General features: G+C 50.5%; 1 protein-coding gene across 1 annotated transcript in view; it reads right to left on the reverse strand.

Moving 5' to 3' along the window:
* CACNA1B (calcium voltage-gated channel subunit alpha1 B) overlaps positions 1–27,304 on the reverse strand; it is a gene marked incomplete at both ends in the record, with an annotated part of 300,744 nt that overhangs the window by 191,584 nt on the left and 81,856 nt on the right. Inside the window, 2 exons of the mRNA XM_084272565.1 lie at positions 2,135–2,287; positions 4,943–5,034. Of these exons, the coding sequence (XP_084128691.1) occupies positions 2,135–2,287; positions 4,943–5,034 (245 nt within the window). The remainder of the gene's footprint in view (positions 1–2,134; positions 2,288–4,942; positions 5,035–27,304) is intronic.

The raw sequence follows: 27,304 nt of genomic DNA on the forward strand, positions 1-27,304 counted from the left end.
TGAAAACACGCTTAGAAAATGCAAACCTGCCTGTGGTTTACTTGCTCCCCACCATCTCACCAAGAATCCTTCTGCTCCCTAAGCACACATACGGTCAGAGCTGGTGTCACTGCTCTGTAATTGCTGAGAGGTTGAGCTAGGCCCAGGCCTGTCCTGCCTGGAAGGAAACACACCCCCCCGCCTAGAGTCACAGAATCACAGACTCACCAGGTAGGAAAAGACCTTTAAGATCATCAAGTCGAACCATTCCCATCCTAAGCTAAACCATATCCCTGAGCACCTCATCTGCCCGTCTGGTAAACACACCCAGGGAAGGTGACTCAGCCCCCTCCCTGGGCAGCCTGTTCCACAGCCCCACAACTCTGCCAGGGAAGAACTTTTCCCTCACATCTGAGCTGACCCTGCCCTGGGGCAGCTTGAGCCCATTGCCCCTTGTCCCATCTCCTGTCCCTTGGCTGAAGAGACCATCACCCACCTCTCTGCACCCTCCTGGCAGGGCAGGGGAGGTGGGGAGAAGGTCTCCCCTCAGCCTCCCCTTCTCCAGGCTGAACACCCCCAGCTCCCTCAGCCACCCCTCAGAGGATTTGCCCTCCAGCCCCTTCCCCAGCCTGGTTGCCCTTCTCTGGGCTCGCTCTAGGACCTCAATGTCCTTCTTATGGTCAGGGGCCCAGAACTGAACCCAGCACTTGAGGTGCGGCCTCACCAACACCAAGTACAGGGGCACAATCCCCTCCCCAGACCTGCTGGTCACACTATTTCTGATACAAGCAGTGAGTGAGGCGACAAACAGCAACAACAGCAATCACTGAGGTAAGCCCAGGGGCTCAGCGTGCTCACACCCCTTGCAAAAAGATTCTCCTCTCCTACAAAACCAGTCCAAAAATTCATTTCTTCCAGGAACGGTGGCGTTTCACTCACAGTCACCAGGCCTGGCCATTCCTCCTTCACAAGCTGGGTTATGTTTTTCCAACTTAAGCAAGGACAGGATTTCATGGTGCTTCTGCAGAGCCCTGTGTGAATCCAGTGTGTTGAGCTGTTTCCCTGCTGCTATGGGAAAGTGCTGTGAAGGATGCCCAGAGATTTGGCAGGGACATCACTTTATTACCATTTGAATGCATATAAATAAATCAGTATTGAGACCTATTAGTGATAATCACTGACAATACAAGGCCATGTTTTAAAGATAGTTCAATTGTACCTTCCACTGTAATCTTTTGGGGACAAGAACAATATTTTCATCTGTGGGTAGACAGATAACCAACACTTATCAGCACTGCTATAAACACATACTCACACTGCTAGAAAGGAATACTAAAAAAAAAAAATCACATGGAAAAAACCTGCTGGTTTTGGTTTTGAGGGGATTGTTTGGGTTGGGTTTTTTGGGTGGGTTTATTTTTTAAATCAGAACAACTTCTGTGCCATGGACAAGCAGCTGGCTTTGCCATGGCAGCCAGTCCCAGCCAGGGTCTCTGGGCATTACTCCTCTCTGCCTTCATCTTCTGGGGTTTATCACTCACAGGCAGATGCATCATTTACTCTGCAGTGCCCAATTTCCCTTGCCCTACTCTGTTTGAAGGGCACTTTTATCCTTTCACCATCAAAGAGCTCCTCACCTTCCATCTTTTATCCTTTTTTATTTTCCTTATTTTTTAGTTGCTCCCTGTCTTTACAGCTTCCACTGATCTCTCTCATACCCACAACAACTTGCTCCAGAAAGCCTGCAAGGAAATCCAGCGTTTAGCAGCTGAATTTAGAGCTAAACCAAATGAAAATGCAGAGACCAATTAATTTAAAGAGAAACCAAATAAACCCCCCCACACACACACCTTTCAACACAGTCAAACAACAGGAATTTGGTTCTGTATTTCCATTCTAAAAATTATCCCATAAGAGGAAGCCCTAAGCAACTTCACTCTTGTGCAGACTTAGAGCAACCCAGTAGCATCAGGGGTGCACGTAGGGTGAGGACTAAAGTCTGTTACCTCTTGGAGTAGATGGGAAAAGAGAGAGTGCAATAAATGTGGAGAAGAAAAACCAACTTCCCAGCAGGATGGAAAGCATCCTGGTTTGATGAAGGGGACCAGAAGCACTGTGACCATGTGCTGGGAGGGGACCAAAGCTCTCAGCTCACCTGTCTCATTAGAGAAGCAGGTTTTGTGGAACTTCCCCATGTAAAACTCCAGCCCAATGATGGCAAACATCACAATGGCGAAGAAGAGAAGCAGCCCGATCTGCAGCAAGGGCACCATCGCCTTCATGATGGACTTGAGGACAACCTGCAAGCCTGTGGGGACAAGGAAAAGAGAGGTAATCAGTGAGGGAAGGAAAACAAGGGTTGGGGGTGAGGGCAAGAGAGAAGAGAGAGAGTGTCTAAGGCAGAGTTTAGGATCAGCAATACAGAGCAATGCTGGTTTTTCCAGGGTGCTGGAAACAGGTGCTACAGCCATAGTACACTCAAGATGTGAGACACACAACCAGGAGAATTATCTCTTTCTGACCCCTCTTCTTCAGTTCACACACCCAAAGTTCTCTCCAGCTTCTGGAGACCCCAAAAGGACTTCTCCTGAAGCCATTGGAGTCACAAGACTCAGCCTGGACCAGGTCTGTCAGCCAGATCCTGTGCTGGAGCTAATGCAGCAGCAGAACTGGGCACTGCTGTGGTACCCCTCCATCCTGGGGAGGGCAGGGAGTGGGGAGCTGCTGCCTCTCCCTCCGTGATGCACAGAAAAGCTGCAATGCTGCTATGCTATTGTGCTTATCACACCCTGCTTCTGGAGAAACAAGACCCCATCTGCAGGGCTATCCATCCACAGCTTTTTCACTGGTACTAAAACTCATTTTCAATTAAAACCAAGGGAGATAAGGAGAGAGAGGCTGGAGAGATGGAGGTGTCAGATAACAGACCACATAAAGAAAGAAAAGTCAGCGATAAGCAGCTGAAAGCCACCTTGATGGCCTGTACAAAGGTATGGAGAAGGAAGCATCATCATTGTTTTGCCACCTTGTACAGAGATGGATATGGGTGCAGGTAGGAAAAAAACCCAGATGATCTTTGGAGGGGAAAAAAATTGGGACTTCACAAGAAAAGCATTTACCCCACTTGTGTGTGAACACACCTCAAGTCTGCACGTTTACTGTGGGGAAATAAATCACAGCATCACTAAAAACATGGGAGCAAACCATGCTCTGTGGGAGCTGGTCCAGGACATCGCTGGGTGGGAAGGCATGGCTGTCTTGGAGGAACACACACCCCAGGACAGGGACAACCCTAAGGGGCTGCTGCCCCAGACAAGGGGCACTGGGCTTTGTGTTTATGTGAGCACTTACATATTGGAGCCCTGTTCTTCAATTCCCAACGTTTGTGTTGGTTGGCAATAATGTCCTTCAAAATCCCCAACTTGAGGCCCATTTGCCCATCACAACCAGCAGCAGAAGCAACAGCTTTTGCTGGAGCAACCAACGTGCTTGGAGAAAACCAGATTTCATGTGCACAAGGCACACCCTGAGCTAGTCCAGTTAAAAAATCAAATACCTCAATTCCCCAAACCCTACCTCTGGGATATCCTCAGGCTGACAGTGCCATATCACCTCACACAGACATGGAATCCATGCAAGGCAACCAGATCTCTTTAGTAGAGATCCTGTTAATAAATAACAGCTTTCCCAAGCCTAGCCAAAAGATCAGTCCTGTGTGGGAATTCAGGTTCTAACCCTGCCTCTGAAAGGATGCCAATACCAGGAATTTTTGGTGCTGTTATTGCAAAGCATAACCCCTTGCTGGATGTCTGTAGCCCCAGCACTTCAGTCCTGGGGAAGAGCTGAGGCTTTTGAAAAGGCAGCTGAGGGAAGACCTTATTGATCTCTACAGCTGCCTGTAAGGAGGGTGTAGAGAGCTGTGGGTCCTTCTCTTCTCTCAGGTAACGGGTGATGAGAGGAAATGGGTTAAAATTGCACTGGGGAGATTTAGGTTGGATATCAGGAAGAATTTCTCTACTGAAAGGGTTGTCAGGCATTGGAACAGGCTGCCCAGGGAGGTGGTGGGGTCACCATCCCTGGAGGGGTTTAAAAGGTGTGTGGATAAAGTCCTTAAGGACATGGTCTAGAGGGGGCCTAGGCAGGGTTAGGAGGTGGTTGGACTCAATGATCTTGAAAGTGTGTGGCAACCCAGGTGATTCTATGGTTTGGGAGCAGAGGGAGCTGCCGGGCTGCCAAGGGGTTAATGCAGAGGAGAGCAGAGTGTCCCACAGAGAGAGTGGTTGCCTTTAACCAGGTCTTGCTGGAGGGGAAAAAAAAAAAGAAATAATAATAAAAAAAAAATCTCTGTTCCACATTCTGGAATGAAACAGACTCCTGAGAGCCATCCCCTGCTAGCAGGCAGAGCAGCTGGCGAGCAGCAACAAATGAAAAGGCAGTAAGCAACAGTGCAGGGACTTGGATGGTTTCAGGGCATCAGCAAGACATGATGCAGCTCCTCACCAGAGCATTCAGACCCTTCACATTAGCATTTAAAATATATCAAGTTGCCCACTGAGAAGGCATGACCATGCACTATCTTCCCCTCCCCTATAGAAGGGGTAAAATTCCCAGTGCAAGTTGCTCAGCTGGTAAAATGTGTCTGAAGATCCATGCTCAGGGATGGGAGCCTGAAAGATGCAAAAATCTGTGTCTCAGGTCTTCACACTCCAGAGAACTAATTTGCCTCCAAAGGCAAAGGGGTCTTAGGGCAATTCCTTGCTGCTCCCCTGGAAATTTGGGAGTGCTGTGCTGGAATTAGCTGGCTGTGTATAAAATGCCACAGCAGAAAAACAGAGCCTAGCAAGGGCAGGGGCAGCAGACCATGAAGAAACAGGGGAAGAACATATTGCTCAGAAAAGCTTGTAACACCCCAATAGCTATAGGGCACCTCTGGAACTGAAGATGACATGATCATGACACTCACTTGGGATTCCTGACACAAGCTTCAGGGGTCGTAACACTCGGACGGCTCGCAGGGTCCGCAGGTCAAAATCCGTCCCAGCAGTTGCCAGAATCCTAATTGTACAAGGGGAAAGAGGGAAAAAATGGAGATTAAATGCAAATTCCTCTTTCCAAAGCATGGATAAGCATTACATAAAACTAGCAGATATCCAAGGTGCTTTAAACTTTGTGCCTGAGATCACATTGCCAACAGTAGCCAGTACACACTGAATTCACACGCTCCTCCAGAGCTGCTGAGCCTGTAGGAAAGGGTACACGTTTTCCAGGAGGAGACAGGGAGAGGGAAATAAACCCCTCAGTTATGCTAGAAATTACCTGCCAGAAAATAACATTCTAATAAAAATTCTTCCCTATAAGACATTCAGAAATCCCTTGAGTACTGATGTCTGGTGCTTCCTAATATCCAAAGCAGTTTCTAGTTAACACAGTCTGTGTGTTCAGAGCATTGTATTTGAGAACCTCCCCAGAGCAGGGTGCAAGTATTTCCTCTGATACACTGCAGAAACTCTGATAAGAAATACAGTCTCCAAAGCAGAGTGATTCTTAAAAAGTTAAGTGCTCTGCACAGATGATGGAATGGTTTTGCTGTTTTAGGGCACAGCAAAGGAAGAATATATTGTCACAGTATCCACAAGCCACAGTGATGCACAGTCCTTAGATGAAGACACTGCAAGGTATACTACCCCACAGAGAGCATGGTGAAACCATGTTCATTAATTACTGCAGCACTTAGAATCATGGAGTCATAGAATCATGAGGTTGGAAGGGACCTTTAAATGCCATCTAGCCCAACCTCCCTGCAGTGAGCAGGGACATCTTGACTAGATCAGGTTGTTCAGAGCCCCATCCAGCCTGACCTGGAATGTCTCCAGGCATGGGTCCTCCACCACCTCTCTGGGAACCCTGTCCCAGTGTCTCACCACCCTCAGAGGGAAGAACTTTTTCCTAATATCCAACCTAAATCTCCCCTTTTCTAGTTTAAACCATCAGCCTTCATCCTGTCACTCTGTACCCTTGAGAACAGTTCTTGCTTTCTTATAGGCACCTTTCAGGGGTTCCTATAATGCTTCAACAAAAACACTCTTGATTTGACACAGGGCTCCTCTAAGACAAACCAAACCCCAGAGCAAAAACCCTCTCAACCAGCTCCCTGCCCAGTGCTCCACTTACAGGGATTATAGGCAACTGCCATCAGTTTTTGTTAGGCCTGTCCCCAGGCCGCTTCACCAAGGTGGGACTGGCTGAACAACCAGTGGGGTCTGCAAGCCCTCCACCACCTGGCACCAAACATAGAAGATGCCAGCACTTTCTTAACCAAAACTGCTGAAAACACTGCCCACACAGACCCAGCCCTGGCCATAAGCTGACACTTTGCCAACACTCCTCAACGTGCTACAGCAGCCAGAGTGACACTGGCTCAAACTGGAACCCCAGAGGTGCCATAAGCCACGGGCAGAGCTGGAAGGAGGCTGCCAGAGCCAGGCAGGTCCCTGGGGATTACGCACTCAGACACAGCAAGTGTCCCATGCTGGTACAAGGAGATGCTCTGAGAGATGCAGAGCATCCACAGAGAGTGTCCGTGATTTATCTATACCCAGGAGCCCTTTTTCCCAGCTCCTGACACTAGGCCCCTGAGCACTCAGAGAGGCCAGCTGCCTTCAAAAAAACATAACAAACTCCAAGTTCTCCAAAACAAGACGCGGGTTTACTGTGTAATATGCATCGTATGGAATGTCTGACAGACTCAGAGCTAATGCAGGGAGCACCCACAGCACAGCTACCCTCAGATAAAAACCCCATCCTTGACTTACTGACAGATTTGGCCAAGCATGGGCCAGGAAGAGCAGGATCAGCACTGCTGTGCAGAAAGAGCCAGACTCCATCAGCAGGAGGTGCTGGAGATCAGGACAAAGCACGCTGAGATGTTGGATGGCATGAAAGGCAGGAGCAAGCCAGGACCCGAGGAGCAGAGTATCAATTCCATAGACACCTGTTCCTACATTCTAACGACCAGAAAATTCACATTACGTCAGCTCTCTTGCTCCAGTTGGAGCACAAGCAACAGGAGACGATTTAAACCAAGAACCATCACAGTCAGAGTCTAAATTAAGCTTCTGCACCCATGCCAATGGTTTCGTTGCTCTTCTGTCTTCTCTCCATCCTTGCAACTTAATTGCTCACTTCTAAACCTCTGTGCAGCCTGGGAGCAGCACACACTTCGAGTCAAAAGATAATCTTAAACAGCCACCTTGGTTGTTGCTACTAACAGCACAATTAGTCTCCAGGGAGCCAAGATGGATTTGTGCTGTCATCAAGCAGAGCCCTGGATCCAGGTACAAGCTGAGAGGAGGGGTGCTTGATACACTCATCATTTGTTTCTAAATTCAAAGAGAAAATGGGAGTGAATAGGGGACACCATCAATTAGTCCCATAGTGCCAGTAAACGTTCCAGTGGCTGGAGATCTTTGTTCCAGTCCTGTCTTCCTAATAGGCTTGATGCTATAAACAACTCTCCCCCAGTCAAAACAGTGTCTTTCATTAATTCCCACATCACTGGCACTGTGACCCCCCCCAACTAGCTTACACAGGGCACCCTACAGCCCCCCATCTCCCGTGGCTGGAGAGCTGGTCCACGGAACACATCCAGTCCCAGCTGACTCGTGGAAGCCATCCATGCCCATACAGCTGAGCTGTGACTGCTACATCTGCCCATGAACCTGCTGAAAAAGAACACAACCCTGGCCAGAAATTGCCTAGAGATGGAAGAAGAAAGTATATAAAGCTGCATCCTAAATGAAGCCACCTTGGGTAGAACAGAGAGATGGTGGAAGGGGATGAGGTGGTAGCTCTAGGTCTGCAAGTCCACATTTGAGTTTTGCAGGTAAACAAGGCAGGTGGTGAGAAAACCCAGATGGGCACCCAACATGTTCCCTGCAAAAGTGGAAGCAGGAAGGGATGGCTGGATGCTGCAGCTTTCTCCTGCTGTGTGATCACCACCCCGCAGCCAGGACAGGCTGTGCAAAGAGCGGGGTGGGGGAAAGGGGCTTTCAGAAGTGGTGTGGGGTCAGCATCCACCCCGGGAGCTCTGGCACATGGAGTCTCACCGCTCCAAAGGACCCACTTGGCAGGAAGCGGGTGCTCTGCAACTGCGAGGGGAGAGCTGAGCAGCAGATCTCATCAGCTGGAGCCCAGCAAAGCAGCTCGGCCAGGGGAAGCCGTGCCAGGCCGGAGATGGTAAAGAGCTAATTCACAAAAGCTCATTTCCAGCTGCTCAGCAGTCCAGCCCCCTAACCTGCTCACAGACACGCGTGGAAAAACACCCCAGTGAGGGAACAGCCTTAATTAACTTTGTGACATTTGCCTAAGTGCCATTTTTCTGGTTTACCCCCCCACCACCAGCTGACAGCTCGCAGAAGCCGCTGTGAGTTATGCCAGAACAAGTCAGAGATTATCTTTAAAAATGAGAGCAACAGAGAGATCAAAGGAGCCGACTGACAATCCCAGCGCCACGATCCGGCCGCAGCATCCCTGGCTGCACAGCCAACAGCTGAGAACACAGCAAAGGTGATGGGTCAGCCAGCACCAGAAGAGAAAATCAGCTGTGATAGGTTAAAAAAGAGCAGGAGAGAAGATTTTAGGTGATAACCTCACACAGAAGAATAAATTACTTGCCCTACAGTCCTTTTTGCATCTTAACAGGTTGTGCAGAAACACAGAGATCTTGATAGGCTTCGGATGCTCTTTGCCAGCACTTGGGAGTGTTTATCTGCCACGAAATCTCATTAAATAAGGTCCTCTGTGTAATTTGCCTTTTTTACAAGCAGGATGGACAAGCATTAAACCTTCACTGGTCGTATGCTGCCATGGAGGATGCAGGCACACATCCTGCCAGCCCAGCCGTGCTCAGGACCACCGCACTCATCCCTCGCTTTCCAGTGAACTCGGTTAAACGCTGCTCTCTACCACCGCCCCCACTAACAGGCTCTGACTGACATCTGCTCCCAGAGACAGAGGCCAAACTTGTGATAAATACTTGATAACTTTTGTTCTAGCAAAGGCTGGGATAAATTATAAACACAGCTTATTCCTTTGGGTATAAAAGCAAGTGAAGAACGAAGAGCAAGTTCCTTTCCTGAAAGCGGCGCTCACATAAATCATTAGCAATCCGCCTCTTAAATTACCCTGGAGCTCAGGATTTCTCAGTGCTGGCTCAGCAAGACACATGGTGTTGTAACAGTGCCACACTCCTCAGAGCTGCCCGACAACGAATCTCCTTCCTGAAACCCTGAGCAAAGAAAACGCCTCGAAACTCCTTCATGCTCAGTCCCAGAGCTCAAAATCCCAAGGACTGGAGTGGGGGGAAGCTAACCCTGCTCCAGCATCATCCATCCCCTCCTTGTCCTTCTCCTTCCTTAATGGCCTTTTAGTGGATTTATTTCTGTTTTTCCAGTGTTTTCTTGGGGAGCAAGTGACAGAGGTGCTTAGCATCTCCCCCAAGGCAGGAAGAGATGGAGGAACAGAAACACAGGAGATGTCCTCAGGGAGAACCAAGAGCAGATTGTCAAACATACTGGGTTTTCCATACGTGTCTGCACTCAGGAGCAGCCACACCTCAGGTCTGGCCACAGCAGAGAGCGGGTGGTGAGGCCACACTCAGCACACACACACCTCTGCAGCGTGCTTTCTGCCTGCTCTGGCATCACTCCCTCTAAATCACAACAGAGGCAGCACGAGATGTGCAGGAGAAAACTGGAACCGGCTGCAAGTCCAGGAGCTTTGGCATGTCTGCTGGCGAGCAGATAACACACACCCACAGCACAAAGCAGCAAGATTAATAGCTGAGAACGATTAACACTTCCAAGGGGATCTCATCACTGGACAGCACTGGTGCCAGGGCAGGTTCTGCTCAAGGAGGAATTGCTGGCATAAATTGTAAGCATTTTTAACATAACCTTGCTATTTATTATAAACACCAGTCCTAGAAAGCAAGTGGAAACAGTGATTTATTTTTTTCCAGAGACCTTATCCTAAGCACCTGTTCCTAGGAAGGGAGTTAATCTCTCCAGCAGGATTAGGAGAGAGGCTAAATACCCACCAGCCAGCCTCCCACTGAGAAGGTATCACCAGCAGCAGCACAGCAGCTGTCTTCTGAAAAGCAGCAACAGCAGCAGCCATCACTCCTTGCCCACAGGCTCAGCACTGACCCCAAAACTTCTGACACAACCAGGAACACAGAAAACTCCAGTGAATCTCCCCCATTCCCAAAGCCTGACTTTGGGCACAGGCTGCTGGCATTTAACAAGCCCCAGTGACCTTCAGGAAACAGAAACCAGTGGGAAAATAAATAGATACCTTCATAAATACAAAATAGTTTAAAGATGTTTTTCCCATCTATGGGCACACCTTCCCCTCTATTCACATTACCTGCTTGTGACCCTTCCTGATCCCTCCTTGCCTTCCTGAGGGGTGGAGAAGGTCCCTAACCCCACAGAAGTCATCACCACCATGGGGATGGATGTCACTGTGCTCATGGTAGCTGGGAACCCAAGGGGAGAACCCACAAGGTCTTCCTAGTCCCATACCATTCTGGGAATTTTATTGTAAAGATTAAGTGGAGACAAAGAATTCTTTTAAAAAGAGAAATTCCACAGATATCATTCTTTGCCCTCAAAAAAAAGGTGCTTTAACCCCAAACTGGGAGGCAGCACGCTCCTGAAGAGACTCTCCAGGGTCAGGAATACCATCAGCCCACCAACCAGTGCAGGCAGCTGCTAGCCTCACCACACACACCCCAAATTAATGATCTTTCTTTAGAGAGGCTGACTTCTCCAATATCCATCCCCAACAGCAGCCAGGAACCTCCCAGGAGAGCCTGGGATGAGCAGTGGTGGCTACCCAGAGAGCTTCCAATCAGAGAAGCCCTTGCCCATGCTGCACAGGCTGCACCCCACAGTACCAGGTGGAAAAGGGTGCAAGATCTGCCCATGTAAGTTGAGGTCTGATGTAGACAGGCAGAGGAGCTGCAGGAGGAAAGCAGCACGTTACACTTAACTATGGAGGAGCACGAGAAAGGGGTGTCATTCAGGGTGTTGTGAGAATAAATATTAGGGCCCCATAGCAGTGACCTCCAAGAGCTACCAGACAGAGCATCAACAGCAAGCAGACAGCACCAAAAGAGACACTACGGTCTCTGGCAGCTTTTGGCAACAGGGCATCACTTCCTCCTGTTTCCTCAGATGTACCAACCAGTGAAATCTTGGCAGCAGATGACACCAATGAGCAAGACTCACAGGGAGAAACCACGCCAGCTGCACACACCAAAAGCCACGGAGTATTTTTCAACACCCCAACTCCAGAGCACACGCTGAAGACATTGCTCAGTCGCGCGCTGGGGACATGGGCTGGGCTGGTTTCCTTGCCTGGGACTTGAGGGCAAGTCAGCAGAGGCAACTGGCCCAGTCACCCACAAGCCAGCCCCTCAGCTGGGGCAGCCCTTCTGTTCAGTGCCACAAACCTGGCTGGCACGTGAACCACCATGACACCACTGCCCATCCCACCACTCCCCCCCTCCCCAAATCTGCACACAGGCAGCGACTGGAGCAGCTGGAAAGATACCCCTTTTTGCTCAGGTTGATCACGGTGCATGAAGTTTATCTTGATGACCAAAGACACACAGTCAGCACCAGCTCTGAGCTGATAAGGAGACCTGGCATGCTAATTGCACTGTTTAATTTAGGGCATTGCCAGGTTCATCTATCAGCTCCACCACTCCATGTCAGTGCTTTCCCCACCAGCTGCCCATAGTCCCTCTCTGCCTCTCCTTTGGCTGACCAACCCCGAGTATAAGCTTACAGGTGGATACCTGCATGTTGTGTCTAACCTGCTCCTTCCCTTCAAAGCACACCCCAACATAAAGGTACCAGCTCCCAACCCCTTCCATCACACCAGCCTCCTCAGAGCAACTCAGGTAAATGAGTCTGTGCCAAAACTGACTGTACCCACCCAAAGACCTCACTACAGTGAAGGATATATAACATGAAGGGAACAGAGGACTAAATAAAACACACTGAGGAAGTAACAATATTCAACAGTATGGGGCTGCTCTGCTTCAGAGGCAGGGGCAGCACAGTCATCCCATGGGCTCACACCAAAGGGGTGCGTTTCGGAGCCTTGGAGAGCCAGCACTGCATTTCCCACCAGCTTTCAGCACACAGAGCTGCCTGGACATGAAGCAAACCCTCTCCTCCTCTTTGCATGGCAGAAATGCTCCTGAGTCCTGGCAGGAGACGCAGCAAAAGGAGGGCAGAATCCCCTCCCCAAAGCACCTGCAACCTACTTTTCTGACTGTAATTCCTGAGCCAGGCGCCAGGGAGAAGGCAGGGAGGGGAGCATCTGTAGAGAGACCCTCCTGCGCTACACAAGGCCCACAGCACTGAGTGAAGTGAGGCTTTGCAGAGTGCTGAGGGCTTGGCTTTCACCCAGGATGAAGGAAGATGCTCTGATTATGAGGCAATTGCTCAAATAAGTCCTTGTTCCTTCTAAGCAGGAGAGACACGAATGTACCAAGCAGGAGAGTAGAAAAAGAGGCTCATTCACAACAAGCAATGACAGCTGGCAGGAAAACCCACGTGTCCAAAACATTTCAGCAAGCTCACGCCAGGAAAACTGAGCACAGAGGAGTTAAAACCATCCATGGCTGGAAAGTAGGTCACACCTTGAGCTATGTTACCTGAATTAACGTTATAAAGGAGAGATGGATGCTTTCTGTCCTTGGAAACAGGCATCCCAGAAATGCGTTCCTGGCATCAGAGGATGCAGAAAGCAGGAGCTGGGAGCCCAAAGCACCTGCCTGGAGACTGTGTCTGGCACCACACACCCCACTGCCCCCTCCCTCTCTGCTAGGGGCAGGCTGCAGCAGGGTCAGGCCAGTACCAAGTGATATTCACAGAGAGGAGGGAGGAATTCCAGGGTTAGCAAAACAGTTCAAGTGTGTTTTACTTGAGGGAGGACGGAACAAGCCTGCAATGAAGCATCATTTGGGGCTGTTTCTTTCATTTGTAAAGTCTTAAACTCAAGCATTCTGATTTTAATGGGCTTATTACCTCTTGGGAAGCAAATTTGTGTCAAGTCTGCAAATATTTTTGACTTGATTTAAAGCTGCCATTTTCCTGAAAAATCCAGCCCCCCAAATCTAAACCCCCACAGAAATGTCACCCCACAAGATGCTACATTTCAGTGCTGTGCCTGGAGGTCCAGAGGAGCGTGGCTCTGCAGCCTAAACTGGGCAAAGGCCACAGGACAGCTGGTAGGTGGATGGGGATGTATTTTCCTGCCATGTGGGCTAGCAGGGCAGCACAGACACTGCTGGAGGTACGAGGTCTGAGTCACTAAAAGCACATCTCAACCCTCCTGCCTTACAGCACCCACCGAACGGGAGCCCCTTGCCCTGGGAGTGGTGATGGACTCTTATTTGGAACCAGCAGCACATCCCCCTCTGCATCTGGCCAGGCCCCAGAAGTAGCTGTTTGTGAGCAGAAAAGTGTCATCACTATCAAATTACACTAGTGCTTAAAAGTGAAACAAAGCAAAATGGTTGGGAATAGAGCTGAGCCTTCCCTGCCAGGCTGCCAAACTGGTGCTGGTGGGAGGACGAGGGGCAGCAGACTGTGAGGGGCTGGTGCAAAGGAGAAGGGAAAAAACCCTCTGTCAGTGCTGGGTACATCAGCCAGGATGGAACAGAGACAGGGGTGGAAAGGCAGGTTTTGCTGATGAATGCCCTGAGTAAGCAGAGAAGCTGCACATGTTCTTCCTGTCCAATTCTGCTGCCTCAAAGCAGAAGCAAAACCCCAAACCCCAAGCACTACCCACCCTGCAGCACATCCCCCTTGCTTGGAGACACAGCAGTGCCAGCACTGGCAATAACTAAGCAGCCCCAAAATCAACAGGGCTGGGTTAGAAGCCACGAGACCATTAAAAACCCCCAATATATTAGGACTCTCTCTATGTCCTGTGATTCCTCAGGTTTCATAAGCAGCTGGGGTCACATTTTGAAGCTTTCAGCTATATGCCACAAAAAAATACACACTTTTGAATAAAAGCTGAAACTCTCCTCTTCTATTAATCCCTGTGACAAGGCACCTGATATGACAAGACCTGCAATACAATCTCTTAATGCACAGCTCATTGTTGCCCCCAAAAGATGCCATTCTCCCTCTTTCTTTGATTATTTTTCCCCCCCTTTTGGCCAGCGCTGCCACAGCAAACATGCAATGTTGTTCTAAGGAAAACACAGTTTGCCAAGACATCTAAAATATTGTGTATTCCCTCCATCTGCTTCTGCTAAATAAACTCAGGGCCTTATCTAATATAACGAGGAGATGTTGGCAATAATCGCGTAGCCATCTGTACCGTGCTTTAAACCTGTTGCAAGCTGGGCTGTGGACACCAGGAAGTCAGAATTGATTCTTTCCATGCTGAAAACAGAAATTGCAGCTTCCCCTCCTTGTGTTTTTAAGGGTGGTGTAGCCATAGCCACTGCTATGCTTCATGTTAGGGGACGGTAGCACACAGACGGGACAGATAAAAGCCCTCTTGTCCCCACCTTGTACAGGGACACTCGAGTTCAGGAGCTGACAAGGCTCAGAGCATCCCTGAGTGAGCGTGTTTGTGGCACCAGGGCCACACAGCACTTTCTGACCAGCACTGTGTTTGAGCAATGACTGTGTCACCCCAGCACTTTGTCTGTGCCCAGCTCCCGCTGAGGATGCCCAAGGTGGAGGAAACCTCCCAGGAGCTTCCCAGCTTAACCACTAAGTGTCTTGTGGCTGCACTCAGCTGCCACAACCCCAACCACAGCACGCAGGCTGCTGTCACCCAGATTAGCCAGGGGGTTGCTGACCTGACCATCCCCACTCAAACCAAGCCCAAACTGATTCAACAGTTCAAACAAGCCTTTTTTGCCTCAATTATATATATATTTATATATAAATATTTTAATATATATTCTAGAATGTATATTATACATATTTGTATCATTTTAAATATATTTATTTATTTATATATGTTTTTAAGCCCTGTTCTTGCTCTCAGAGTCCAGTGGAGCCAGCTCCTTGCTGGCAAAGCTGGGGAAAGAGGTGTCATGCTGCGGTGTGCAGGACCACGCAGCATCCAGCTGGCAGTGTGCAGCAAGAGGATGTGTGACTGAGCTTACCCTCTGTAGGACATGAGAAAAGGGCCTGTGAGGGAGCAGCAGTGTGTAGCTACACTGCACAGGAGTCAAAACACACCATGGTCCTTGGATAGAGAGAATTGGAGAGGCAACAACTTGTTGCCTGTGAAGTCTAATTAACAGGGTACACCCAGGTACACACTGGCCTGGAATTAAGATGCTGGGAGAGGAAATGCAGCTTCTGCACACTCAGGGAGCAACATTCAATGGCCACAGGGATCATCACCAAGGTCAACATGAAATGTAACTGCATTCATGCTCGCTCTGACCTGTGGTTTGCCAGCCCTGCTTTCCTCCTCCTCCACCCCATGCTGCAGTTGCCCACCTATTCCCTCCTTTGCCCATCCCTTTTCACCCACCACAGCCTGATAATCCCCTTCCCAGAGCCAACACAAGGACACACAAACACCAACTAGTCAGTGATGTGAGCAGGCGGCGCAGCCAGGTCCCCCTGAGCCGAGCTTGTGGGACCTGAGAGGCCAGAGCAATGTCACCGGTGCAGGGAAGTGACATCTTTATAACAGGGTAGGGGAATGTCCTTAAATTAATTGGCAGCTCAGATAACGGAGGCTTTTGCTCTCCACTGGGCTGTTACGAGCGCCGGAATTGCCTCAGATAAAAGTCTGGCAGCATTTTCATCATAAGCTCAACGTTTCTGGGCTGTATAATCCAGCCATTAAAATATATATGCTCTGGGCTGAAACCCCACATACCAGGTCCCAGCACAGCAGCAAATGTTTGTGTTCTCCAAATTTCCAGAGCAGCCCCTTCGGGCCCATTGGGCAGTTACAAGGTGACAGAGGAAAGATGGAAGCTGTGGTTTTGGTGGGGATGCTGCACTCACATCACCCTGGGTTTCAGAGCTCCACTTCCCCCCACTCTGACCAGGCAGGCACGTTCATCCACGTGCTGCAGCCACCCAAAATACAATCAGACAGCAGCATCCCACAGAGAAGCCTGTGTTCATTGGCACCACTGATTTGCTGCAGCAAGTTTTCCCCATTGACATGAAGAGAAGAATTGTGGGGTGGGAAAGAGAGATCCCTGGGGAATTTCTCAGGCAACTGCAGGTGAGGTGAAGTACCCCGTGGTCCACAGCAGCTTTCTGACAAGGCAGCACAAGAGAATACAGCACCGAGAACTTTGGGATGTAGGCCAACAGCATCAGATGCTTTTTGCTGGGGAAGCCTATTGCTGTGAAATGGTCCAGAAATCCACCCCCCAGCTTTTCATCACGAGAGTTAAATGTGTCATTAGGAGCTGAATCACCTCAGAATTACCCCTACCACCAGCAAAACCCTCAGAAGAGAAACGAAACCCAACGCATCACTGGCAGTCCTGCTGCCCTAAACACACGAGTTGGTTTAACAAGGAGCGAAAGCAGCTTTAAGATCTGACGAGTTTCACAGGATCACAGACTTGTAGGGGTTGGAAGGGACCCCCAGAGCTCACAGAGTCCAACCCTCTGCCAAAGCAGCTCCGTAGAACAGGTCACACAGGTCAGCATCCAGACAGGGCTGGAATCCCTCCAGAGATGGAGACTCCACACCCCCTGGGCAGCCTGTCCCAGGGCTCCCTCACCCTTATCGGGAAGAAGCTCTTCCCATATTGGTGCAGAACTCCCTGTGCTCCAACTTGAGGCCATCGCCTCTTGTGCTGTCCCCACAGACCATTAACCACAGACTGAGTTTAAGCACGGAGTGAGTGAGAGCAGTCACCACTTCTCTCCACGCTGCTGTTTTCTCTCTGCAATACACCTCTCCTGCTTAAGCTGTGATATTTTTAAGGACTTCCTTCATGTTTGACTGGATTTAAACCTCAGGGGGCTGCTAGTACCCAGCTCTAGTCTCTGCCCATTCAGTTCCTCTCCTGGCCACCACCCCCCTCACCATTACATCACCCAACCCATCCAAGCAGAGAAAAGCCCCGGGAAGGCAGCTGTGGGGCTGCCCCTGCCCGTGCTGAGGCAGGGGCGATGCCTGAGCGCTTCCCCAGTCTATCAGCATCACGTTAATGGAGAGTTTGCACAGAGCAGACTGGTGTCTAGACAGCACTAAGCTCCAACCAGGGAACGTGCAGGGAGGACACCAGAGTAAGCCTCTCTTTCTGACACTTGCTTAGTCATCGCCAGCCCTCTGGCTTGGTACCACAAGCAATTCCTTCCCCTGGTAGCCCTGGAAACGGCAGGAGGAGGCAGCTCCAGATGTGTATGTGGCAGCTCCAGGTGTGGGCTGCTGCTGCAAGGTGGCACTGGGAGGAACTGGGCTCCCACTTTGCCACCCCTCCCTGCCATCCTCGCCACCACCCTGCCTATCTTCCCACAGCACATGGGTAAGGATTTGGTAACTCCTGCATCAAACCTCGGGGCTGATGCTGCTAGAGGGCTGGGGATGAAACACACCCACGGTGCTGAGGTCTGGGGACACACCAGCAACGAGAAGCAACATCCAAAAAAATAATTCAAGTTCTTCTTCCATCTTTATCCCAGCTTGTTTTGGCATCTTCTGCACATTGCTTTGTTTTCCTGCTCCTTTAGCTTTGCTGGACCGGTCCATGACTCAGGCCAGATGCTGCCAGATGCTCTGCAGCACTCCAGCACAATGGCATTGCCACCACGTTTCGGGGCTCTAAGCACTCCCTCAATTAAAGGAAACAGCAGAAGAAAGCACAAAACGCTGCGTTGTGTAACTCCCACACTAAGAGCAGCTCTGGCAAAATGCAAATAGGTGGCATCTCAGTGGCAATAACTCAAGCAAATCAAGAAGCATTGCTAGTTTTTAGAGAAGGCACTCAGCAAGGAAGGGTTTTGTGCTGAAGAATGCCTTTTTCCCCACCAAAACTGTTTGTTTTCAGGGAAACATCAATTTCAGTTTTCCAGTGGGAAATAACAAAACATTTTGGTTTCGTTTAAACTTCAAATATGACTTCAGATTTTATTTTTATTTGGTTGGTTTTAACTGCAGTGATATTGTAAAGCCAGCTGACAGCAGGCGTTTTCACTTAAAACCAGGTTGAAACCTCCCAAGGGGAAACTGCCTTTTGTAACAAAACTTTTGGAACCAGGATTTTTCCTCTGCTACTTCTCATTTGGGAAAAATCTGGGTTTCTGGGCAGCATCTCTCCAGGTTTGAGGGAAGGCTGCCCAGAAACCCAAGTCAGTTCTTACCTCCTGCCCATCAGGATACGGTTGCAGAGCCCAAGAGTTGGAGGCGGTTGTCCCACTGCATCTCCTGCACATTGAGAGCTGGGGGCAGCAGGTCCCCCACAAACCCACGTGTGTAACATTGCCATCGCTGCCCCAGTCCCCTGTGTCTCTCACACCTCCCCAGCAACTCACCCTCACATCCCAATATTCCAGCTTAAAAGACATCAAACCATCTCTCCCCATTCCCAGAATCTCTTGGATGCTGAGCACAAGCTCTGTTAAAGACCAAGGTGGTGGCCCTAAAGCAAGGAGAAAGCCAAGGCCACCAAATCCCTCATGCTATTTACTGTCCCTGGAGCAGGATTTTAACTCCTCCCATAGAAACGAGAGGCTGGACCTGCATGCAGGGTTATATCGAGCCCCTGGAATTCACAGTGAAGTACAACAATCAAACTCACACCATTCCCACTTCCCTGACCTGGCTGCAGCAGGGAAGGTTTTTCCCCCTTTTCATTTTCCTCTCCACACAATTTTCTCCCCTGTTACACAAATGAGGCAGCAGAATTTTAATGCCTCTATGTTCTGTGAGTGACAACAGCAAACAGGGCTGCTCTGACTTCGACCAGACCCACTGCTCTGGGCTCAGCTGGGGAGGGGGTGGCCAGTGAGAGGACCGTGGTGCCCAGGGTAAAACAGCCATGGGGCTTTTCCTGCAGGGAGAGGACTGCAGAGGTGTCTTTTCCACCGATCAGCCCTTTGGATGGGACCAGCAGAGGGGCAGGAGGCAGGATGCCACCGGTCCCTGCCATGCAGCACAGGGCTGGCAGTGTCAGGCCAGGAGGGGAGCGCAGTGACCCCAGAACAGTTTCAAAAGCCTGAGGAAAATGGTGATGGAAAAACCACTTCTGTGATGGCAACGGGGAGAGGGCAGTTAGCCCACAGCTCGAAGACAGACTCCCTTGGTGTCATCAGCAAAGTGACCTGGCAAAGCCCCTTGCCTTGCATGGTGCCACAAGGACCAGCTAAGACCCAAAGCCATGAGCCCAGCTGGTCCCCAGACACTAAAGCAGGTGCTGGCATGGGGCAGGAGGGGACAGGGAGCACTGCCTCCTGCTCAAACACCTCCTCCATCCGCTCAGGGACCTGCCCTGCCCATCCTTCACAGAAGGGTCTGCTCGCAGAGAGCACCCACAGACCAGGACATGTGGTGACATCGCTCAGGGCACACACCCCTCAGGCCAGGGGGTCTCTATGCTCCAGACCCAGAGCTTGGGTCACATCAGACCTCAGCTGGGCACAGGACCATCTCAGAACGGGAGCTCCCACATGGGAGGGTGTGCCTGCATCCGAGCTGCTCAGACAGCACAACAGGTTTCTCCCCCTGCTCCTTCATCTTCCAAAATCATCCTCTTCCCCACAGGTTTAACCAGAAACCTCCTCTAATGAACCCCTCCCCACCGTGAGAGGAACACATCTCTGCCTGCCACAGGTGAGCAATAGCCTAGTAAATTCTAATCCTTGCCCATTACTGTGTTACCACCAGCAGTACATGGATGGAGATAAAAGGCTCACCAGCCCAGCCATAATTACATTAGAAAGGTAATTATCTCCTCTTCCACCTGACTTTGTGCTTGTTTTCTCCAATGAGGTTTCCAGAGACTGTTGGCAGCGACAGGACCAGCCACCACAGACTAATGGTTCAGTGCCAGAGAGCCAGCAGAGAAGGGGAAAGGAGCAGGGCAGCAGATCAGAGCTCCTGCCTGCTGCCACTGCCCGTACTCACCACAGAGCTGGACCTGGAGGCACCCCCAGGCTCCCAGCTGTAGACACCAGCACCCCAGATCACAGCAGAACTGCAGAGCTGTAAGGGTTGGAAGGGACCTCAAGAGATTGAGTCCAACCCCCAACACACACTCAAATACATATTCACTTCACGGTGCCTGCCCCATGGATCCCTCTCTCTCAGTCTCCTCCTGACCCACCAGGAGGAAGGGACAAGGGAAATTTTAAAATCAAGACAATTTCACTTTTTGAAGCCACTGATTAACACAGTCAGGAGGGTGCCAATCCCATCATGACCAAACCAGCTCACCCTGTTGTTGACTGTAGAAGGCAAGTTACAAACAGGAAGGGAAACTGAGGCACGGAGTGGTAGAGGGAGTTCAGCTGAGTGCCCCAGCCCTCACCAAAGTTCAGCTCCACCCAGTCTCACTGCATGAATTCAGACCAAGGCTGCTTTTGGCCCATGAGCCATCCTCACTCATGTTCCTAAGCACAGGGGCACCACGAGGGCTCTTCTCCCACAGACAATAAATTATCTGGAGTTGAATGAGCTAAATATAACTTGAAACAAGCACACATTGTACAGATCCCAACAGGAAGATGGTGGCTTACATATGTTGGGTGCATTGTTTCACAGAGGGGTTTTTTTTTGTGCTATTACTGAGAAGAATAAAATTACCATCTGAGACACTTAATTGTACTAATTATAATCTTTTGGGGAACATTTTGAGAAATTACTGTCTTTTAGCAATGCATAGCTGACCATATGATGTCATCTGTAGTATTGGAACCAAAGTTTCTTCTGTCTTCCCAAATTAAGAGGTAGAACTTTGCAAAAACTCCCCAGAGGATCAATTCCCACCCAGCACAGCAGCTTGCACTGTTTGCCTCACACCGTTGGGGATGAGGATGGGTTTTTCCCAAGTGATGCCCTAATGAATTGCACAGGTATCCCAAGAAGGTAAGAAGGTGAGACCAGATTTCAGCAGAGTTTCTGCAATATCAACAGTGGCAATAATCTTGCTAGGATTAAAAGGTGCCTGGGGGCTGCTGCTCCCCACTTCTAGTGATTTCCATTTTAAGAGGGACCTAAACTACTCCAGGACTTTGGTCCCAGCCTTCAGAAACCATCCAGCACCCAGCAGCTCCAGACACCACAGAAGAAGCAGCACGGACATTGGCCTACATCTTCACCAGGGCTTTGCCAGGCACCAAAAGATGACCCTTCCCTGTCCTTCCCACACAATAGCATCACCTACACAGCAGCACGAGGTTTAATTGCACTACTCTACACCTCAGAACCTCAGAGTCCTGCATCTTCACAGCGATACGCAGAGTCCTCACACAGCATCTTCTATGCTCAGCACCAACCCTCCCAACTCCTTCAAGGACACAGCGCCCATCCCAAACAGCTTATAGCATCCTCCCTGTGCAGCCATGACCCTCCCAAGGACACCTGATGCAGCGAGGGGATGTTTGGAGGAGTCACTGCTCCCAGATGAACGATGGTGTGAAAGCTGCAGGTTTCAAGCAGCATCACCAGGGCAGGACAGAGGGATGGAGGATGATTGCATCACAGGAGGACACAGCAGGAAGCAAGCACCTGCCACGTCCCACACCTGCCCTTCCAGCAGCATCTCCCCACAGCACACAGTTTTACAGCTTCCCAAAACCCAGCCAGCTCAATTCCAGAAGCTGCCTGGGAAAGGATCCTGCCACCAGCCCTACGTAGGGATGGGGCAACCAGGAGAGGCATTCTGGCAGCAGGTGGTGGTTTTATGAGGTTTAAAGCCTTCAGCCTGTAAACAGCTCTCCCCAGGTAGTTGCTGGGTGCAGCTGGATGAGTCAGGATGAAGCAGAGGGGAAGAAGTAAAGGCAGATAAATCAGCTGTGCCATCCAACACAATTGTTCCTTCCACCTGCCCTTGCTTCTCCCCTCTGCCTCCAAGCACAGCAGGTTGCAGAGCCCCTGTGCTTACAGAAATACCTCTCTAACCCTTTCCTTGCCAGGAGATGTCCCCCACTCATTCTGCACAGGGTGGCAGCCAAACCCCCCCATTCCTGCATGGGCAGTGCAGGGCTCCTGGGCTCCACTGGGCAACACGACCCTGCCAGCTGCTGCTGTCACTGACACCTCAAAGCACCGTCCCACTGAGCCCTGCACTGGCACCAGAGCCAGCACCAGACACTTGAAAGGCCCAGGGCTACCAAGCTACCAGACTTCACACAGCTAAAAACGCTTCTTATTAAATTACTTGGCCAAGGCACCTTCTCCCCCAGCTCCATACCCAACCAAAAGCCATGGGGGGAAGTCGGTGTCCCCCTCAGCACAGCCACTTTCCACACCTCCGCCACAACCACGTGAAAGCAGTTTTGGAAGAGCAAACAAGTGGCCACAGCTCCCTGCCCCATCTCTCCCCAGGACAGGCTCTCCTCCCACCCTGCCAGCCCTGCAAGGTGCTCCCCTCCAGCCAGGTCGAGCCACAGCAGTGCTGTTCCAGGCTCCCCACCGCAATGACAGATTGTCTTCCATGGCAATACCCAGCCTCTCCGGAGGGTGCAAGGTCAGCAAATCCTCCTCCACGGCTCAGCCTGCGTTCGCCTGCAGCCCAGATAATTGACTCGTCTGTAGGCTCTCATCTCCTCCCTGGGCTGGGAAGATGAAGTCAAATTGCACCTTCAAAATCCAAGCTGCCTCGTGCTGCCCATGCCAGTCAATAAGTCCCTGCTCCCCTCACACCCGGCTTGCAGCGCAGCTGTGAAGAGATCAGGCCAAAGCACTTGTGGAAATCCCCCCTCTCATCTGTTACACAGCTTGCTCTGTAACTCCAGCATCCTTTAACCTGCGTTTACTTATTTATCTAATCAGGAAAGAAGGGAGAAAAACATCCCAGACCAGCCTGTGTCAGCAATTAGGAGCATGAAATATCTGGCAAGAGCAGCTTTATAATTAGAGCTTTACCCTGTCCTTCTCTTCTCCCCCAACCAAAAGAAATCACTGAAGACCAGCCACGTCTGCAAGGTTGTGCTGCTCACAGGGAGCCTCAGAGGATGAGTGGGCTGAGGCACCAACCCTGCCGGCTCCACACTCCCTTTGGGCAGGAGAGCAGCGTGCACAGGGTGTGCAAGGACTGCAGGCACTCCCCAGCCCCAGAGACCTGCCCAAGGGATTTCACTTCTGCCTGACCTGAGGCTTTTACCCCTCCAACATAGGGCAACCTGCTGCATCATTCCCTGTCCTGGTTTTGGCCAGGCCAGAGTCAACCTCCTCAAGCAGTCAGCCCAGGAGAGCTGAGTTAGTCCAGCCTGTTTTCCACACCACCTGACGTCACTCCCCCAAAAAATGGACTGGTTGGGGAGGGTGCTCCTGGGTGCACCAGGACAGTCTGAGTGTGCCCAGGGTGTCAGGTCAGTCCTTGCATTGAGCAGCACTCTGTAAGCATCAGGTGGGTAAGGTACCCTGCAATACCAATCCCCTTTGAGCCCTCAATGCCCTTCCCATGTACCAGCCCAGCACACACACACACATCAGCAGCGTGTCTCACTCCACATCAGCAGGCACTGTCTGTGTGAACATGAGCCTGCCTTCCCAGCACATCCCACTCACCCACCTCAGGGCTCTCTGGTCTGTTTCTGAAATCATAAACTCTGACATCATATCCCCTCAGGCTGCAATAAATGAGCTAAGCATCTCTTCGTTAGTGAGGTTGGCCCCTTATAACCAGAATCTAAGTGGTCACTACCAGTGACAATAAACAGTTAATAGCTAAATGCAGTGTAAACCTCCAGATGTCCTGGAGGCAGGAGATGGCAGCCATGTAGCAGAGCTGTGCCATCCCTGGACAGCAGGAATGGATGTTTGGGAGGCAGATGTGTAACCACTGGTATCCACAGCCCTGCAGTGAGGGCTGGGCGATGCGGCAGGGACCCGTGGGGACCAGTGTCAGGGCGTTCGCACACGAGGGTTCACCAAGAGGACCAGGGACGATGCCAAAACTGCCTGCCCCTGCCTCAGCTGGGAGTGAGCACTGACAAGCTGCAAATCAATCCTTTAGCAGGGCTAATCAAGGTGACAAGATTTCTGCTGAATATTTAAACGAGTGAGTCTGCCAGGGGTCCAGAGCTATCCCCACCAAGACCAAAACCCTGCCCAGCTGAGACAGGGAACAACTTAACACACAGTTTTCTGCCTTGCACACAAAAAACCACCCCAAAAAGTCTGCACAGAGGCTAGTGGCTGCAAGAATCTTTGGAGATTCATGGTGTCTGTGAGGTAAGAGGCTTGCAATTAAAGCCACCCAGAAAGGGTCTCACTTGCCACCCCCATAACAGCAGCACATCAGAAGGACCAGAAGAATGTAGCTTTGAATTCCATACCCCAGATGGTGGAGAGCACCATCCTCTGACACAGAGGGGAAAACCAAATTAATTGATACAGGTCAGACCAGAACAAGACTCTCAATTATTCCACAGTAATTACCTAATAAAAATTTAAACACAGATAAGCCGACATGGTGAGGTTTGGCCTTAATATTGGCTACAGGAGAAACTCATCTTCTACAGCTGCTTGAGGGAAAAGGAAGAGTCAGCTATGGGCATCCAGCCCCCCAAAACAGGTCTCCTTCAGGCAAGCAGCCAGTCAGGACACACAAAGATATGCTACCAGCACACACGTGTGCAAATTCCTAGTGAGTTAACACAGCCATTCCCAGGGGAAAGTAAAGCCTGGAGACAGTATGTCACAGCTTCTTCAATCCCCACACACAGCTTCCCTTGCAAAAGCACTGGTGTGCATCCTAAACAACACCAGTTTCCCATTCAACTCCCTCAGAGGATGAGAAATACTATTTTCATCCTCATTTGAAACACCAGGAATGGAAGAGCACTGAGCAAACTCCTTCTGGAAAATACTTTATCAAAGGAAAACACATGTGGGGTGGAACCAAAAGCACTGGCTAATTTGGGTTGAATACAGTAAACAACCTCAGCCAGGAAAAATGAAGAGCTGAAGGAGTAATCAAACATTTCCTTTCGGTGCCTGCTAAATTAGCTGGTTCAAAACAGTGGTTTAACTTCAGTAATTCTCCATATGTCTGCATAAACTGGCTTTAAAATATATATATACAGCCAGTAACGTGGAGTAACACATCTTATTTTCCCATTTTGTGAGAAAAAACAATGAGAGAATTACCTGGGCTCCACCAAGCCTGCTGGAGCTTGTTTTTCTCAGACTGCTCAACAGAAATGGAAAGTACCAGACCCAGGCTCAGAGGATGCCTTGCAGCCCCTGGACCACACTCAGTCCACCCCACACCTGGACCGTCCCAGCCAGGTGAGCTGCACTGCGGTGGCAGGAGCTCCAAGAGGATGGTGCCTTCCCTGCCACCTGGATTAGGAGCTGGTCTTACCTAAGGTGGCAGTTCCCCCATGGCCAAAGGGATGGGACCAGTCTGCAAAGTTGCTCCCCACTCTGCTTGTCTAACCAAAGCTGCAAACACACCTCTCCCCAAGCCCAAGGCTTTCCACAGGTGGGTGGTGAGTCTGTCCTGGTGGTTCTGCTCTTCCCAGGGATGAGCAGAGCTGAAAAGGCTCAGAGAGGAGGGAAGGGTGTTTTAGGAGTTAACAAGCTATACCACCTCCTCCTCCTTCCTCTCTCACTCATTCCTCATGGGCCTGGTTCCTCTCACCTGTTGCACAAGCACAGCTCATCAGGAGCTAATGTTTTAATTGGGAACATGTGTGTCAAACCAGCAGGTTTGGGTGATGGTTTTTGGAGCACCTTTGCCTAGAGGAATGAACCCTTAATAGCCTCCCAGTTAGGTTCAGCTGTGTTCACTGAATCTCAGGTCTGATATTTTGGTGCTTAGGGAAAAATTTGGATTGGGAAGAGGGGTACTAAACCCAGAATCACACCAGAGAAGGGGGAAGCACCAACACCACCTCTCTCCCCCCAGGATCTCAAGGTTGGCACGCTTGCTCAGGGCACAGGAGGTCACATCTGGCCACCAACACGTGAGCAGATCTGGGCTCAGTTCTGCCAAAACAGGGTCCTTGTTCCACTGAGTGGTTCTCAATTCCTCCTGGTGAAGCTGCTTCACTCAGTGCAGATGAACCTGTGCTAGGCAGGAAGCAGAAGGCCATCGGCCACCCTTAGCATGGGTGCCCAAAGCAACCACTGAGGGACCCTCCCCCCTCCCTGCCTCAACAGCTACTTACATCATTTAGGTAGAGTAGAAGAGCTACTCCAGCAGAAGGGATTCAGAACACCCAGCAGCCTGGTGATTAGAGTACTCATTAAAAATGCAACACTGCTTTCGATTCCTGTCCTGAAATCAAGCAGAGCTTAGTGCTGGAGTTTGTTCTCCTGAATCCAGGAGCTCTGAGCACCAGGCTGCAAGGAGCTCTTGGGCAAGTTGTGCCTCTTCACTTGGAGCTGTTCCACTTGATGTAAATACCCTTAATCCATTGGGGAGGTTATCACAGAGAGCAGTTACAGTTCCCCCCCCACCCCCCTACAGCAAGACACCTGTATTCCTGTTTACCAGACACAGCATTTGATTAAACACCAAGCCAGATCAGGTCATGAAGAGTCTGAAAACAAGACAAGATGTTCTCATTTTGTTGCTCCAAGACACCAAACCTTCAGCTGTCCATCCTGGTTGCCAAATCAGAAACTATTCCTAATCTCCAACCTGGCTTCAGGCTGGGCAAAGGTCATTCTGCTCCATCCATCCTCCTACCAGCATCAGCTACAGGCTGGTCAGAGAATGGATGCTGTAAAGCTCAGCATGACCCAGCAATGTGTGCTTGCAGCCCAGAAAGCCACCTGTGTCCTGGGCTGCCTCCCCAGCAGCGGGACCAGGGTCTGGGTCTGGGACAGGGGGGGTTCTGCCACTCTGCTCCACTCATGAAATCCCCCCCGGCAGTGCTGCCTCCAGCTTGAAGGTCCCCATGACAAGGAGAACACAGAGCTGTTGGAGCAAGTCCAGAGGAGGCCACAGAGATGATCTGAGGGCTGGAGAACCTCTGCTCTGGAGCCAGGCTGGGAGAGCTGGGCTGGCTCAGCCTGGAGAAGGCTGCTTCTGGGGAGAGCTTCAAGCCCCTTCCTGTCCCTCCATTGGCTCCAGAAGAGCTGGAGAGTGGCTAGTGCCAAGGGCAGGGAGAACCAG

This window comes from Gallinula chloropus, assembly GCF_964237585.1.
Source record: "Gallinula chloropus genome assembly, chromosome: 18".
NCBI lineage: Eukaryota > Metazoa > Chordata > Aves > Gruiformes > Rallidae > Gallinula > Gallinula chloropus.